The 17,465-nt window shown below is 41.7% G+C and overlaps 2 protein-coding genes across 2 annotated transcripts in view; one reads left to right on the plus strand and one right to left on the minus strand.

Moving 5' to 3' along the window:
- The window catches only part of BMPR2 (bone morphogenetic protein receptor type 2), a 193,578-nt gene extending 180,275 nt beyond the window's left edge, over nucleotides 1-13,303 (minus strand). Inside the window, exon 1 of the mRNA XM_032404519.1 lies at nucleotides 12,278-13,303. Within this exon, the coding sequence (XP_032260410.1) occupies nucleotides 12,278-12,353 (76 nt within the window). The 5' untranslated portion in view covers nucleotides 12,354-13,303. The remainder of the gene's footprint in view (nucleotides 1-12,277) is intronic.
- LOC116628647 (C-type natriuretic peptide-like) lies at nucleotides 13,217-13,736 on the plus strand. Its single transcript, XM_032400329.1, has one exon. It carries the CDS (start codon nucleotides 13,242-13,244, stop codon nucleotides 13,734-13,736), a length of 495 nt encoding a protein of 164 aa, XP_032256220.1. The 5' UTR covers nucleotides 13,217-13,241.
- Nucleotides 13,737-17,465: the final 3,729 nt, after the last annotated feature.

Below are 17,465 nucleotides of genomic sequence, written 5' to 3' on the forward strand. Positions count from 1 at the left end.
AAAAAAAAAAAGGATAATGAGACCATATAGTAAATATGTAAGGCACTTAGTAGATATGTTAGAGGCTCAGGAAATACTCATTTGTCTCCTCTTTTATTCCTCCAATATATATATTTACTCACTATACGTAGCCACTGTCAAACTATACAGAATGAAGTATCTCAAATCTAACCTCTTCTAAATCATTTGATTTCTAAATGTTTACTTCTGTGTAAAGTTAAAAGCACAAAAGTTGAGCAAGATCAGCAGATGCAGTCATAAGAAGTAGGGATCAGATTATATAGGATATTTCAAATGATTGTGACTTTTATTCTAAATGATATGCAAAGGCTTTGGAGAGTTTTAAGCAGAGAAATGTCATAATCTGACTTATGCTTAAAAAGATGGTGCTGGATACTATATTGAAAAGCAACTATAGTAAAAGTGACCATGTTAGAGAAAAGAGAGGCTACTGAAAAATCACAAGCAAGAAAAATCGTGGCTTTTAAATTAACATGGTACCCACAGAGGTGGTAAGAAGTAGTCAGACTCTAGATATATTTTGAAGGTAGGGCCAACAGTTTTTACTACCAGAGTGGATGTGAGTGTTAAAAAAGAAAGAGAAGAAACAAGAATATCTTCAATTTTTGGCCTGAACAACTTGAATGACAGACATTTGCTGAGTTGGGAAAGACTATGGGAGGAAAAGGCCTATAGAAGCAGCTCAGGGACACATTAAGTGTGAGATAACTATCAAACACTTAAGTGGAGATGCTGAATACACAGTTGGCTACCTGCAACAGGATTTCAAGAAGAGGTTTGGGATGGAAATAAATTTGAAACTTGTTAACCTCTATGTGTTACTTTTAAAGCCATGAGAATGGATGAGATCACCAAAGGAGAAGGTGTATACAGAGAAAAGGAAAGGTCCAAGGACTGACCAATAGAACTGAATTGGAAATCCAGAAATAAATCTATACATCTGTGGCCAACTGATTTTTTTTTTTAAGAGGGCAATTCCATTCAAGGAGGAAAGAATAGTCTCTTCAACAAATAGTACTGGCACAACTGGATTTCCACATGCAAAAGAATGAAGTTGGATCTCTATCTCACACCATAATAAAAATTAACTCAAAATGGATCAATGACAGGGGCGCCTGGGTGGCTCAGTTGGTTAAGTGTCTGCCTTCGACTCAGGTCATGATTCCAGAATCCGGGGATCAAGCCCTACATCGGGCTTCCTGCTCAGTGGGGAGTCTTATACAATGTTACATATCAATTATATCTCTATAAAAGTAAATTCAGCCACTGTGGAAAATAGTTTAGTGGTTCCTCAAAAAAACTAAACACAGAATCATTACCATATGATTCAGCAATTGCACTCCTGGGTATACACCCATAGGAATTTAAAGCAGGGACTGGAACAGATATTGTACACCAACGTTCACTGCAGCCAAAAGGTGAAAACTCAAGTGTCCATCAACAGGTGAATGGATAAACAAAATGTGGCATATATATACAATGGAATATTATTCAGCCCTAAAAAGCAATGAAATTCTGACACATGCCACAACATGGATAAACTCTAAAACATTATGCTAAGCAAAATGAGCCAGTAACAAAAGGACAAATAGTATATGATTCCACTTACATGAAATATCTAGAGTAGGCAAATTCATAGAGACAGAAAATAGTTTAGAGGTTACCAGGGGCTGGGAGAAGGGGGAAAATGGGTGTTACTGCTTAATGGTTAAAGTTTCTGTTTGGAGTGATAAAAACATTTTGGTGACACACATCAATGTTTGTTGCACCACACTGAGAATGCTATTAATGCCACTGAATCGTATACTTGAAAATGGCGAAAATGGCAAATATATGCTATACATGTTTTACCATAATTTTTTTGAAGTTAATAATATACCAAAATAATGAATTGTACATTTTAAATGGGTAAATTGTATGATATGGGAATTATATCTCAGTAAAGCTGTTTTACAAAATTTACCAACCAGAAGTTAAAATGGCATTAATTAGATCTGATTTAGAATGTATGATAACTGAGTCAAAGGCTATGCTGAAACTGACGCTGGCATTGTTTACCTTAAAATTAAAACAATTTCTGACACCATTCACAAAAATAAACTCCAAATGGATTAAAGATATAAATGTGAGGCCTGAAACCATAAAAATCCTTGAAGAGAACATAGGCAATAAATTTGCTGACATCAGCCATAGAAACATTTTTCTAGATATGTCTCCTGAGGCAAAGAAAACAAAAGCAAAAATAAACTACTAGGACTCCAACAAAATAAAAAGCTTCTGAACAACAAGGAAACAACAAAACTAAAAGACAGCCTACTGAATGGGAGGAGATATTTACAAATGACATACCCAATACAGGATTAGTATCCAAAATATATGAAGAGCTTATACAGGGGCACCTGGGCGGCTCAGTCGGTTAAGTGTCTGCCTTCAGCTCAGGTCATGATCCCAGGGTCCTGGGATCGGGTCCCGCATCAGGCTCCCTGCTCAGTGAGGAGTCTGCTTCTCCCTCTCCCTCTGCTCCTCCCCCCTGACCTTGCTCTCTCTCTGTCTCAAATAAATAAAATAAAATCTTAAAAAAAAAAAAAAAAGCTTATACAACTCAACACCAAAAAAAACCAAATAATTCAACTAAAAATGGGCAGAAGACATTAACATTCTTCAAAGAAGACATACAGATGACCAACAGACACATGAAAAGATGCTCGACATCACTCATCATCAGGAAAATGCAAATTAAAAACACAATGAGATATCAACTCACAGCTATCAGAATGGCTAAAATCAAAAACACAAGAACCAGTGCTGGCAAGGATGTGGAGAAAAAGGAACCCTCTTGCACTGCTGGTGGGAATGCAAACTGGTGCAGCCACTATGGAAAACAGTATGGAGGTTCCTCAAAAAATTTAAAATAGGGGGCACCTGGGTGGCTCAGAGGCTAAGCGTCTGCCTTCGGCTCAGGTCATGATCCCAGGGTCCTGGGATCGAGCCCCGCATCAGGCTCCCTGCTCAGTGGGAAGCCTGCTTCTCCCTCTCCCACTCCCCGGCTTGTGTTCCCTCTCTCGCTGTGTCTCTCTCTGTCAAATAAATAAATAAAATCTTTTTAAAACAAAATTAAAAATAAGGACGCTTAGGTGGCACAGTCGGTTGAGCCCCGGACTCTTGGTTTCGGCTCAGGTTGTGATCTCAAGATCATATGATGGAGCCCCACACTGGGCTCCGCACTGTGCAGAGTCTGCTAAAGTTTCTCTCTCCCTTTTCCTCTGCCCCTCCCCCCCATGCACTTGCTCACGCATGCGCCCTCTCTCTAAAATAAATAAATAAATAAGTCTTAAAAAAAATTAAAAATGGAATTACCATATGACCTAGTAATCCCACTACTGGGTATTTACCCAAAGAATACAAAAACCCCTAGTTAAAAAAGATACATGCACCCCTATGTTTATTGCAGCATTATTTACAATAGCCAAGAGATGGACACAGCCCAAGTGTCCATCCACAGATGAATGGCTAAAAAATGTATATGTATGCGTATATGTGCGTGTGTGTGTATGAATGAAATCTTGCCATTTGCAACAACAGAGATGGATTTAGAGAGTATAACACTAAATGAAGTAAGTCAGAGAAACACAAATACCATATGATTTCACTCATATGTGGAATTTAAGAAAAAAAAAAAAAGAAAGAGATAAACCAAAAAACAGACTCAACTATAAAGAACAGATGATTACCAGAGGGGACGCGGGAGGGGGCTGGGTGAAATAGGTGAAGGGGATTAAGAGTACACTTATCTTGTATGTTAATAAAAAGAAAAAAAAAAGAGTACACTTATCTTGATGAGCACTGAGTAATGTATAGAATTGTCAAATCACTCCACTGCACACCTGAAACTAACATAACACAGTGTATTAACATACTAGAATTATAATAAAAAGTTAAAACAAAAGACAAGATTGTCTTTCATCTTAACTAAAAACTATTTAAAGTCTACTCTAAGGTCCTTTCCAACTCTAAAATTCTAGGATTCCAACTATTTTAAAAGCACCCTTTGTATTTAGTTATAGATTATTTTTATATTTTCATTACAGAATATCCATATAATACCTTTCTTTAGAACACTTTTGTGGTCCTAACTCAACATAATCAACATATATAATGTATCTGCAAAAAATTAAATTACATTTCTTTCAAAGTAGTGCTTTTACCATTTCAGAATGCCCCACAGTTTTCCCCAATCTAAACTAAATTCAAAGTACTATATATATATACTCAATAATAACCAAATGTATCATTCAAAATGTTACACACTTACTAGTAACTAAGAATATCACTGGCTTTTCTCATACCATAAGCAAAAGTGCTAGAAATGCTGTATCATGCAGGCCAACCCTCTCACTTTATAATGAGGATACTGAAACCAAAAGAAGTGATATTCCCAAAGTGAACATCTGATGGTACCACTAGGAAGAACTCAAATCTTTCTAGCTTCACCTGTTTGAGTTAGAAATCATCTACTTTCCAGAATAATTGAAGCCTAGGAGAGGAGTAACAATAAAACAAAATCAACAAGGGAGAGGAGTAGCAATAAAAGAAAAGTACACTCGGGGCGCCTGGGTGGCTCAGTTGGTTAAGCGACTGCCTTCGGCTCAGGTCATGATCCTGGAGTCCCTGGATGGAGTCCCGCATCAGGCTCCCTGCTTGGCAGGGAGTCTGCTTCTCCCTCTGACCCTCCCCCCTCTCATGTGCTTGCTCTCTATCATTCTCTCTCTCTCAAATAAATAAATAAAAAATCTAAAAAAAAAAAAAAAGAAAAGTACACTCAAGAAAATCTAAGGGAGGGGAGCCTGAGTGGCTCAGTCCTTAAGCGTCTGCCTTCGGCTCAGGTCATGATCTCAGGGTCCTGGGATCAAGCCCCACATCAGGCTCCCTGCTCTGCGGGAAGCCTGCTTCTCCCTCTCCCACTCCCCTGCTTGTGTTCTCTCTTTCACTGTGTCCCTCTCTGTCAAATAAATAAATAAAATATTTAAAAAGAGAAAATCTAAGGGAGATTTTTAAAAAAGAAGAAAACAATTTATGGAGAAGAGAGGATGGAGAAGATATATAACCAGAGAAATGCAAAGTCACTAAAGTCAGACAGGGAGAGTTTCAAGGAAGGGGTGACCAAAATTCTCAAATTAAGTAGAAAAGTCAAAGAGAACGAGATTGAAAAATCACCGGAGGGGTGCCTGGGTGGCTCAGTCGGCTTAGCGTCTGCCTTCGGCTCAGGTCGTGATCTCGGGGTCCTGGAATCGAGCCCCGCATCAGGCCCCGTCCAGCAGGGAGTCTGCTTCTCCCTCTCTCTCTGCCCCTCCCGTCAGCTCCTGCTCATTCTCTCTCTCAAATAAATAATTTTTTTTTTTTTAAGTCACTGGATGGGGCACCTGGGTGGCTCAGTCGTTAAGCGTCTGCCTTCGGCTCAGATCATGATCCCAGCGTCCTGGGATCGAGCCCCGCATCAGGCTCCCTGCTCCGCAGGAAGCCTGCTTCTCTCTCTCCCACTCCCCCTGCTTGTGTTCCCTCTCTCGCTGTGTCTCTCTCTGTCAAATAAATAAATAAAAATCTTTAAAAAAAAATTAAAAAAAAAAAATAAAAGTCACTGGATAAGGCAATTAGGAAGTCACTGATGATCTAATATACATCATGAGACAAGTAAGTTGAGGATATAGAAGTCCAGAAGCGTTCACTGCTCTTTCAAAAAAGCTGGCAGGAAGACAGAAATAAAAGGAGGGTGGAGATCAGCTAGAAGACACACAGGAACAAAGTCTCTTTTCCTGTGTTGCAGAATACCTTCAGGAATTTCTCGTCCTGACGAATAGGCAGAAAAGAAATAATACAATGCTAATAAGACTTGCAAAATACCTACCCTTGCTTCAAATAGCATGAAATCTAATTCCCTTTCAGAAAGTAATACAGGCTATGGCATGAGATGTTTGGGGAAGGAGAGGTGGCCCTTGTTTTTCTTTGTATTCACCAACGTTTTAAAAAGAACCTTGCGCAAAGGAAGCACTAATAAATATTTGTTTTTTTTTTTTTTTTTTTTTTTTAAAGATTTTATTTATTTATTTGAGACAGAGAGAATGAGAGAGAGAGAGAGAGAGCACATGAGAGGGGGGAGGGTCAGAGGGAGAAGCAGACTCCCTGCCGAGCAGAGAGCCCGATGCGGGACTCGATCCCGGGACTCCAGGATCATGACCTGAGCCGAAGGCAGTCGCTCAACCAACTGAGCCACCCAGGCGCCCTAAATATTTGTTGACTGGACATTTTAGTTCTCCTTCCATATGTTATCTATCCTATTAATGCCCCCTACCCCTTGTCGCAGCTCCCATGAATGCATATTGTAATAGAAACTGGGTCTGGTCAAACACCATATTATGTGCAATTAACAATAAGAAATAAATGTTGTGTTCTAACAGTTCTGATAAAGCAATGCATTTTAAAATGTTCATGTCAGGGGCACCTGGCTGGCTCAGTTGATAGAGCATGTGACTCTTGATCTCCAGGTTGTGAGTGTGAGCTCCACACTGGGTGCAGAGATTACTTAAAAATAAAATCTTTAAAAAAAATTTTTTTAAATAAAAAAATGTTCATGTCATTTACCCACAGGCTTATTTCTAACCTCACACAGATGATACATAAATTATATATATATTCTTGTAATCCAGCAGTCTTAGTTGTCATACCCATCTCACAGATTAAAAAAAGTTTAAAAAAAAACAAAAACAAAATCGAGTCTATTGTACCCAAAATTCTACTAGAGTCATCTTCATTGCTTCTAAAAATGATTCAAAGACTAGATCATTTAAACACAAGAGGGAAATAATTTGGTAATATGGGAGTCTCTTCCACATGTGTAAGTACTATGCAAGGCAGCCAAAATTCATGAATTCATATTTAATTTTTTTCTAGCAGATATCAATCAAATCAGAATATAATGCTTCTTTGGTAGATAGAAATTTAATATATGCAATTTATCCACCTGGAATGTTCCATGGCATATTAATTTGTAACTAAAACCAAATCAATGTTACCTAATCTAATTTAGTTTAGCACTATTTCTTTTACAAATATTTCATCAACAATTCTCAGGACGCCTGGGTGGCTCAGTCAGTTAAGCATCTGCCTCCAGCTCAGGTCATGATCCCAGTGGGAGTCTGCTTAAGATTCTCTCCCTCTCCCTCTGCCCCCCCCACTCATGCACATGTTCTCTCTCTAAAATAAATAAAAATAAATCTTAAAATAAAATAAAATAAAATGCAAATTCCCAAACTCACTGTCCAGATACTCAGATTAAGTAGGCCTAGGGTGGTTCCCATGAATCTGCATTTCAAACATAATCTAGTCCAATCCCACAATATTATAACTGAGAAAACTATGTTGAGTAATCTGTTTACCCAGAATCACAGAGAGTTTAGGTTTCATTAATTCATGACAGGAGTCTCCTTACTATACCACTTAAACTACTTTATAGTTGAAGGAATGGGAATAAAGAATAAATTACTAATAGATCATTTGAGTAAGTAAGCAATCTTAGAATACTTCCTGGCTCCAATTCCTTTTGATTATTCATTAATTTAGTATTTCTTAAACATCTTCTTCTATCTGCATGCAGTATGATAGATTACAAAACAGTTTAAGATATGAAGTCGGTCCTCAAGAAGCAATTATCAGTTAGGAGGACAAAGAAAATACATAAAACTGATATTCAAAAGCAAGGCAATATATGAGTAAGTGCCAAAATAAGTGGTATGGCCATTTATAAAATTAACTAATTTACACTGACTTCATCCTGTACCTTTTATAGTTAGAATTTACCCATCAAAAATCAATATTCAATTTCTTCTCTATGTTAAGAAAGTTGGTCTTTAGTGAAGGAAAGCTATTGTCCTTGTGTGAAATTAATCTCTGTCCCCACATTTCATATACACCAACATCACTACCACCACATCACCCCACATGCCAGGATAGGCTTTTGTAGAGATCAAAGTTGGTATAATTTTTATGCAAAAGCCTAATTAAGAGTTTGGCCCTGTTCAAATGGTAAGAGAAACTCCTCTCCTGGACCATCTTCCTGATCATATGTGGTAGACTGAAGATCCCAATTCTTCATTTCCCAGCAATAGTATCACATGTCCATATATTACCATGGCCTCATTATAGCCAGAGTGTACTTCACTACTCCTTGTCTTTGGTCTTGGCCAAATGGGATGTCAGAGAAACAAGAATCTGAAAATGGCTGGTGGGACTGCGCTTGTCCTCTTGTACTTCTGCCATTGCCATGAAACAAGCTTCCCCCAGAGAGATGTTACCCTTCCCTCCAGCCTGGGCCCAAGAATGAGACAAATGGAGCAGAATAAATGCTTATTGTTGTATGTCACTATGATTTTGTGGTTACCAGCTATTATGCAGCAAAAGCTGACTGAATCACAATATTTTAAAAATCCAAACAATCAAGACTGATTATATAAATCAGTGGTCCTCAAACTTGCCTAAGGGAGAACCTTTCAGGTTTCCAAGTTTAAAAAAAGTATAGGTCCCAGAGAGATCCTTTCAGTACATCTAGACTATAGTGACAGAGATACGCATTTTATCAAAAACCACAGGTGATGGGGCGCGTAGGTGGCGCAGTCTGTTGAGTGTCTGACTCCTGGCTTTGGCTCAGGCTGTGATCTCACGGTCATGAGATAGAGCCCTGCATCTGGCTCTGCACTCAGCACGGAGTCTGCTTAAGACTCTCTCTCCTTCTCCATCTGTTCCTTCTGCTCATGCTCTCTCTCTCAAATAAATAAATCAATTTAAAAAAAAAAAAAAACCCAGGCACCTGGGTGGCTCAGTCAATTAAGCATCTGCCTTCACCTCAGGTTATGATTCCAGGGTCCTGGGATGGAGCCCTGCATCTGGCTCTCTGCTCAGTGGGGAGCCTGCTTCGCCCTCTCCCTCTGCCTGCCACTCCCCCTGCTTGTGCGGGCATTCTCTCCCTCTCTCTGTTGAATAAATAAATAAAAATCTTAAGAAAAAAAAAAAAATCCACAGGTGACCCTGTTGCAGTGCCCACATGTTAAGAAATACAAAAATAAAGATTACTAAATTTCCAGTTCCCCAACAATATTTATTAACTTCAGTGCTCAAGAACCCTAACTAAATAGATGAATTTTCCTTTAGACAAATTTGTATTCCTAAAGAGATGTAAAACTGAAATCTAATCAAGGTAGGTGCACCTGGCTGGCTCAGTCAGCAGAGCATGCAACTCTTGACCTCAAGGTTGTGAGTTCAAGCCCCAGAGTTTACTTTTAAAAAAAAAAGAAGAAGAAGAAAAAAGAAAGAAATCTAATCAAGTGAATTATTTCAAATGCAGGAAGATTCAACTGACAATGATGTCAGTCCAGCCATTAGATACATCTGAGCCAGCCAAGGAGGAGAACTGTGATGTGATGCAGAATCCCAAGGTCCTTCAGATGCTCTGGAGAACCTTCCAGGAGTGAATCCCAACAAAGGGGCCATTCGAAATGTCATGGGCTCCCCGGCCTCCCAGGCCACCACCAGGATGGCAAGAAGGACAAGAAGGAGGAGGACAAGAAGACTGGAGGAAAGGGTAGCTGAGCCTGCTCAAGCGCCTGCACAGAATAGGGTGGGATATGGGGTTACATATGTTATCTGTTGCCATTACAATCTAGATAAAGAGTGACAACTTTTTTTCCAAAAAAATTTTTTTAACAGAAGCTGATTCTGCAATAAGTATTGCATTGTATTATATCCTTTTATTAAAATTAAGAATTAATTTATAACCAAACAAGCACATTATATTTTTTATAAATTCTAATTTTTTGCATACAAAATGTTCTTAGAATTAAGGAATCCAAGAACTAGACAGAGTAAGTGGGAGAGAGGGATTCAAAAGAAATAAAGGATTTATCCATGGCCCCCAAGAGGGATGTGATATCAACCAGTCTTTCAGTATTTTTTTCCTATCAGCAACACTATTTGCACCTATCTGGTTACATCACTACATCTATGTATCCCAAGTCCACACAAGCTCTCTCTAGTCACCCTGCACCTAATGAAACTGTACTAGTCACTCCAATATTAGGCAAAGTTTTATACATTTAGAGCCATGACATCTGCATAACCAGTGCTGAATGATGATCCTGTCAAGTGTCCCTACTTATTTTCAAAAGCTAATCTAGTGAAGGCACTACTCTATCTTATGTTCCCAATTAGAGTGAGCTGTTGTTACCATTAATGTGATAGGTAAGGGTACAGGCTATAATCCTGGCTCCACAATTTACTCTGTGGTGAGTGATTTAAATTCTCTGTACTTCACTTGCCCTCTCTGTAAAAGGAACATAATTAAACCTAGAGTACAGAATTGTCATGAGGATCAAATGAGAAAATACATGTAAAGCTAGTAGAATAGTTGCTGGCACAGAGCAAGCACTCAATAAACACTAGCTATTATTATTATTGTTATAGCTCTGAAATCCAGCTTCACAAATTTTGGCATCTGGTACTATGTGTAATACTAAAGAAAAAAAAGAAGACTAATACCACTTTAAGTAGTGATTCTTTCAATCCCTCTGTTTTAAAGAACATTATTCTATTTTATTTACCAAATACAAATTAAATGTATTTTTAAATCAATGTTCTTTCCCTTACTGTTATCAGTTCTGATCACAAAATGATAAGCCTGTAACTATAAATGAGAATCTACATTCTAAAAAGGTTAAGAATAACAAAGAACAATGCAAAGTCTGTGTTCTGAGATTTCTGCTCATAGAATGACTGCTTAAGCCTAAAGCCTTTTACTCTCTTCATATTTTACAGGAATCACAAGACTTACAGCTAGAGAATTTAAATAGCTAACACACTATAAAGAAACCTAGAAAAAATTGTTCATTTTTATCCCAAAAGGAATTGTGATGTTTAAGGATAATGAAATGCCAGTTTCAAAATACATTCAGTTCAAAAGTTCGAATTCTTTTAATACTACATAGATTTATCATAAACATAATAGACATTAATCAACCAATATCAAAGGCACTAAAGGAAACTTCAAATTTTCTCTCAGAATTTTCCCAATGCATATTTTTAAGGAAATAAGCAAACTCTGTGTCTAGCATAGCAATGAGAAATTTATTGAATGTGAAAAGTACACACTTGTATAAATTAAAAAAGTAATTGGAAAGCTGTTATATTGTCCTTTACTCAGTTTTAAATGCATAATCTATTTGGCCATCCTACACCAAACTTAAGAATTATATGTACAGTTCACTCCCAAAAATTTCTAAAAGCTTATCACCAAAAGACTGCTTGAAAAATAACTGTAAACAGAAATGAGGCTTTCTCTAAGGTGTCTGGGAACTAAAAAGAAAATATCCTAAGGAAAGGATGACTACCATTTCCCTTTAAGCTTAGTAAAATGTCAAAGAACTTTCAGGACTCAAATATGCTAGACATCTGATGTGAGGTCAAAGTTGTCTCAATGACAGGAACCAACAGATACCAGATGACTAAAATATAAAGTTATCGACAATACTTTCAAGCCCAATAGTAATTCCAAAAGCATATAAAATACGAGTGTATTTACGTTGAAAAGATGGAAATATAATTACCAAAATACTTTGGAACAAAATAATACTAACGACAATAATTAACAATATTATACAACGTATTAAGAATCTCAAAGTTCTGGCTTACTCAACATTTATCCAATTCATTCGGTAACATTTCGGAATAATGAAAGTAACATGGATTCCCAAAGAATGATCTAAATCTAAAAATAAGGTTAAAGTGTGTGTTCTATAGTTGATGTTCTTTTTACTGTAAGCCAAATCAGCTTCTTTACGTAAAAAAAAAAAAAAATCTACAGCTCTGTTTCCAAAGATCTCATAATAGACACTGTTCATTGGCGATTAAAATATTATTTTTAATCCCTGCATTACCTCACAGCTAAAAATGTCAAGATACCACACCCAATATGTCTTTCCCCCCCCGTGGGGGATGGGGAGGGGGGATATGGGAGTAGGGATTCGAAACTACACAAAAACAGGCAGGGTTATTTCCCTAGAAGGAACGGGAAAGGCGCGCAGGTACCGGACACGGTTCCCTCCACATTGATTGCGGGACGCGTCGCGAAGGGCGAGCGCAGGCCTCGGCCTCTGCGGGCTCCCTCGCCCGCCACCCGCTGGGGCAGTGGCCCGACGCGCCGCCCGGGGCTACTCACCGGCCGCAGTGCTGACCAGCAGGACGGTCCACAGGAGCGACGGCACCCACCGGGGCCGCTGCAGCGAAGAAGTCATCCCTGGGCCAGCCGAGAAGCAGCAGAGCAAAGAAATACGGAAAGTAAACACGGGCGGAGAGGTACGGCCGGGAGGCTGGTCCTCGCTCTCGTCTGACTTGTCCGGCCCGTAGGTATTACAATGCAGTTTGAAAGGACAAATGGCAGATGAGAGGACCTAGCTGCAGAGCTTTCATTCCGCTGCAGAAATTCCCTTCATTTCTCTCCCTCGCGGCTGGAGAGGTTCATTCGCCTAGGACGGGGTGCCTCGGCCACCCAAACTGAAGGCATGTCCGTGTGGAGAAGCAGGGAGAGAGGAAGAAAGCCCAGCAGTTATTTCCCTCGTAGTTTCACGATGTCAAAAAAATATCCAGGTCTGGGAGAAAACATATCCAGGGTGCAGGGGGGTGGAGAGCGGGGATTCGATGGCGGGGCTGAGGATCAGAACAAGTTCCCGACCGCCGCGAAGGGCGAAGCCGGGCGGGCGGCGGCGGCGCCCGGCCGCACGAGTCGCATCGCCCGTGGCTCCGGGAGGAGAGGATTCCTTTTTAAGTTTCGCTTCGGTGCTTCCTTCACTCGGATTTCGAGAACAACAAACCCCGTTCCTCGACTGAATCGAAAAAGGTGCCTGCCTCCATGGACAAACCCACACAGCCTTCAAGCCTTCGCCGAACAATCCTGCGAGGTTCTGGCAGGGCCCGGCCGGAGGGCTGAGGGGCAGTAGGAAGCGGGGGAGGGGAAGGGTCAGCAGGCAGGGCCCCGAGCTCCCCGAGACGGCGGGCGGAGAGGAGGTGCGGGGAGCTGCCCTTTCCAGCCCTCCCGGATTCGCTCCTCTCTCTCTGTTTTACTGCGGCCGCTCGATCTTGCCTGAGGTAAATTCCACGAAGAAAAGCCTCGTCTTCTCCCGTCAATGGCTCCTGTGAGCGAATCACAACCCCCCCCCAAGGAAGCCGCTGCCGCTGCCGCTGCCGCCGCCGCCGCCGCCTCGTTCTCCCGCAGCTCTGGGCTCCGGGCGGAGCTCGGGCGTCGCGGGCCGAGGGCGGGGGGCGGCGGGAGGGCGGAGGTAGGTGGCTGGCTGAGGAGGGGGGTGGGCGACGGGGCGGCGAGACACCCCGCACCCCTCCGGGAAGCACTTCCAGTGGCTCCGAGCAGACCAGACACAAAGGGGGGAGTCGCCGCAGCTGCCAGTCTGCGGCGCTCCCGGTCACCGGAGTCGCCCCGCCTCCGCCGCCGCCTCCGCCTCCTCCTCAGTCTCCGGCTCTTCCCGGCCCTGTCTGTCTCGGGCCTGTGGTGCAGCGCGGGCGGCGGCGGCGGCGGCGGCGGCAGTGGCGGCGGCGCGAGGAAGCCCACACTGCGCCTGCGCGCTCGCGGCCCCGCCCGGCCCCGCCCCTCGCTCCCGGGCTAGCTGAGACGGGCTCCGCGGCCCTCGCGTAGCGTGTGTCTCCCGGGCCGCCGAGGGCAGGGTGGGGCCGGCAGCCCGCAGTGGGCAGCAATGGCCTTTCTCCTTCATACACGTAAACCTTCCATACGTGCATTCTCGGGATCTGTGTATGTGTTTAAGAGAGAGCGGCCACATCTTTTGTCCAGCCTTGGCAAACTCCTGTGAGCTGGGTGATTTAGCCGCGGACTGAGGTGTCGCGGTCTCCTCCGGGACTCCTGGCGTAAAGCCTTGAGGGGCGGAACTGCCCTCGTTGTTTCTTGGGGCCGGAGCCTACCTCTCCGTATCCCAAAGAATCCAGAAGAACCCTCCTTTCCCAGAACTGTAGACCTTGGCCTCCTCGGGCTCCCCTCACTGACTCAAACAAAAGCCGGAATTGGAAAGAGCAGCCTAAATGGATATTTTTGCTCTTATCGGTGTACTGCTCCTCTCAAGCGCCCATTACCGTAGCCCTTCTTAGCTGACAGAAATATTGGACATTTGAAAGGATGCGAAGTCAGAAAGAAAACTCTTTTTTAAATTCCATACATTGTCCCGCTGTGTATGCGTCTCTGTCTTTGCCGCGCGGTTTCCACTTCGAGGGTGGGCCTTTATTCACAAAGGCTGTGGGCCTTAGAGGCTTTTTAGGACATGTGAAAGGAAAATTGCGGTGAGGAGTTGCTGCCCCAGAGCAAAGAATGACACGCACCCAAGGAAATGAAAAGGTCCTGTTGGTACCAAAGCTTCCTGGAAAGGATCTGTTTAGTCGGTTTTTCGAATTGCAAAAAACCCAAGCAACCAGGATAGGAGAAGGAATTCCTCCCCCACCCCCACCCCACCCCACCCCCACCCCCGGCCCTGCAGGCTTTGCACACCTCCTGCGGGATCAGGTCGACTTGGGTGGGATTTTGCTGGGGAAAAAGGGAGAAAGTGACGTGCGTGGCGCCATGATCGGAAGTCTGTGTTTAATTCTTAACTGCCAGGTGGAAAAATTGCGTGGGAGGGCGATCTTCGAGGTGAAGTCTAGCCTTCCTTCTAATAAGAAGAACGGTTATTCTGAAGGCTGGTTTGGCTGGTCTTTCATTGTGGGTAAGGTCAGTTCCAAAGACACATTCATACAAACACTCCTGAAGTCATACCCTTTATTTTCGTATTCAAGTCCCCTTTTATCTCTTTATCTGAACTTGATGTAAATAAACCTCCACATTCCTTAAACTAGCTGCTGTTATCATACTAAATATCTAGTATAATTACAGGTTTTGATAATACCAACCCAGGATTCTCAGACTCTTTTTAGTGGAAATATTTTTGTACTGTTTACCCTTAAGGCAGAAAGAAATATTTCTATATAGTAAAATCCCTTAAAAAGAAAAAAATTAGGGGCGCCTGGGTGGCTCAGTCATTAAGCGTCTGCCTTTGGATCAGGTCATGATCCCAGGGTCCTGGGACCGAGCCCCACGTTGGGCTCCCTGCTCCTCGGGAAGCCTGCTTCTCCCTCTCCCACGCCCCCTGCTTGTGTCCCTCTCTCGCTGTGTCTCTGTCAAATAAATAAATAAAATCTTTTTTAAAAAAAGAAAGAAATTAGAAGGAGCTTTGATTCATTACTTTATTACTATATTTTCTTTGCCCAAAAGGCCTAAAATAAGAAGCTGGTATTGTTTTGCCATTTGACTTTCAAGACATAAGATCTAGCACTCAGAGAAATGGGATTTTAGTAAGTTAGAGATGCAGAAAGTTTATTAATTAGCAGTATACTGTTCTTTCTCAAATTGGGATTAAGTACTTGGTTATTCTATTTTTATTTGCATAAAAATTTTCCTAAGAAACATTAAGTACCCTTATACATATTATAAATGTATGGTAAAATATATATAAAAAAGAAGAAGAAAGGAGCCTAGGAAATTCACATGAAAAAAATATATGCCACTGACTTGGTAGGAATAATTAGTAGACAACTAGATAGGCAACCCTTTTCCCTTTTCTGTTGCTCCTTGTAATATCTCAGTTGGCACATGGCTTTTCACTCACTATGAGAAAGACCATCAGAGAAGAACTAGAACTGGGCCATCAATATGTCCACGAAGACCAGACAGACAATACAATCAAGCTCAAGTGAAAACAAAGGATTGGCAGGGCAGGCAAGGTTTGTATCTGCGCTAGTCAGGATAGGCTAGATTGTAACAAACAACTCAGCAGCTTATAGCAACAAAAGTTTATTTCTCACACATGTTACGTGTTTGATACAGGTCATCAGGAAGCCTATTACAAGTAGGATTCATTGGGAAACAGACCCTGAAACTGAAATTTGCATTCAGGAAGTTATTAGGTAGTGCTCTCAAGAACAACCTTTGGAGACTGAGGGTCACAAAATCACTGGAAAAGGAGAACTTGAACTACAACACAGTTGCAGCTGAGGCTTCAGCCAGTTCTGCAGGGAGCTTGGAGCTGGGATGGCCCTTCAGCATTGTCCTAAATTGGGACAGGAGGCCCGATCATTATACCCTCCCACCAACCTGTCATTGGATATGGACTGCACCCAGGGAAGGAAGGTGACCCTTGGATGAGAGGGCTCTCTTTAGCCAAGACCAATCCTCAGAGGGGAACCCAGCTGAAAGCTGTCAGCCACCAGCCCTTCTAGCTGTTGGGAGAGGTTGTGCTTTAGTCCTAAAGGGTGGATCTGGGGAGCTCAGGACAATATCCATTACATGGATTCTGCTCATTTTAGTCACTGAGGTAACCAGATTTTTGGAGGCTTCACTGAGATACATGCTTTCAAGATTCCTACAGTTAGGGGAGCACCTGGCTGGCTCAGTCGGTAGATCATGTGACTCCTGATCTTGGGGTCTTGAGTTCAAGCCCCATGTTAGGTGTAGAGCCTCCTTAAAAAAAAAAGAGAGAGAGAGAGAGAAGATTGCTACAGTAAGGCTCATAAAATTTATTTACTAGTACTGCAGTGTTTTTGCTCTAACCATTAAAGTGCTTCCACTCAGAAGCAATACACCTCACCTCCAATCACATTTTATTGGCCAAAGTCATCTGGCCAAACCTAACTTCAAGAGAAATGTAATACTATACCATGCTACTAGAAGAAGAACATAAAATTTGATAACAGCCTTATTACTACCGTCATGTGCAAGGGGGAAATAATCATCAGTACTCTAATCACCAAAAGCCCAAGTAGGATAGGAGGGTTTTCTAACATAAGGGGAAAACTCTGGCATAAGAAATCAAGAAATGAAGGGAGCAACACAGAAATCCAAGGAGACCAACAGTGTCTGCAAGACTGATGGATCTTCACTCTGTATTATGGCTCCTCATGGATTATAGCTTTCCTCTGAGATAGAAGACTTGTAAAAGGAAAGCTCTGGTTTTAGGAGGGGTCTGGGGAAACTAAGCAAATTATTAGGACAAGCATTAGAATAAGGACATAGGCAGAATCCCTATTATATGAATAAGGACAAATAGGAGTTACCTAAGCTCAGAGATACTGAATACTTCTAAGAACAAACTTTATCATTATAAGGGATGCTGTCAAAGAAAAATAGAAGAAAAACTCTTAACTCTAGAAGAAAAATAATACAGATGCCCAGAAGTTAGCTCTGGGACACACTACAGGGTCAAAATAATGAAAGGCAACTTGAAGCTGCTTAAAAACTTCAGGACTTAATCTTTAGGACTAAACTGAGGAATGGGACATGGCATAGTCTCCTTTTGGAA

Source organism: Phoca vitulina, unplaced genomic scaffold (assembly GCF_004348235.1).
Source record: "Phoca vitulina isolate PV1807 unplaced genomic scaffold, GSC_HSeal_1.0 scaffold1, whole genome shotgun sequence".
In the NCBI taxonomy this organism is placed as follows: Eukaryota; Metazoa; Chordata; class Mammalia; order Carnivora; family Phocidae; genus Phoca; species Phoca vitulina.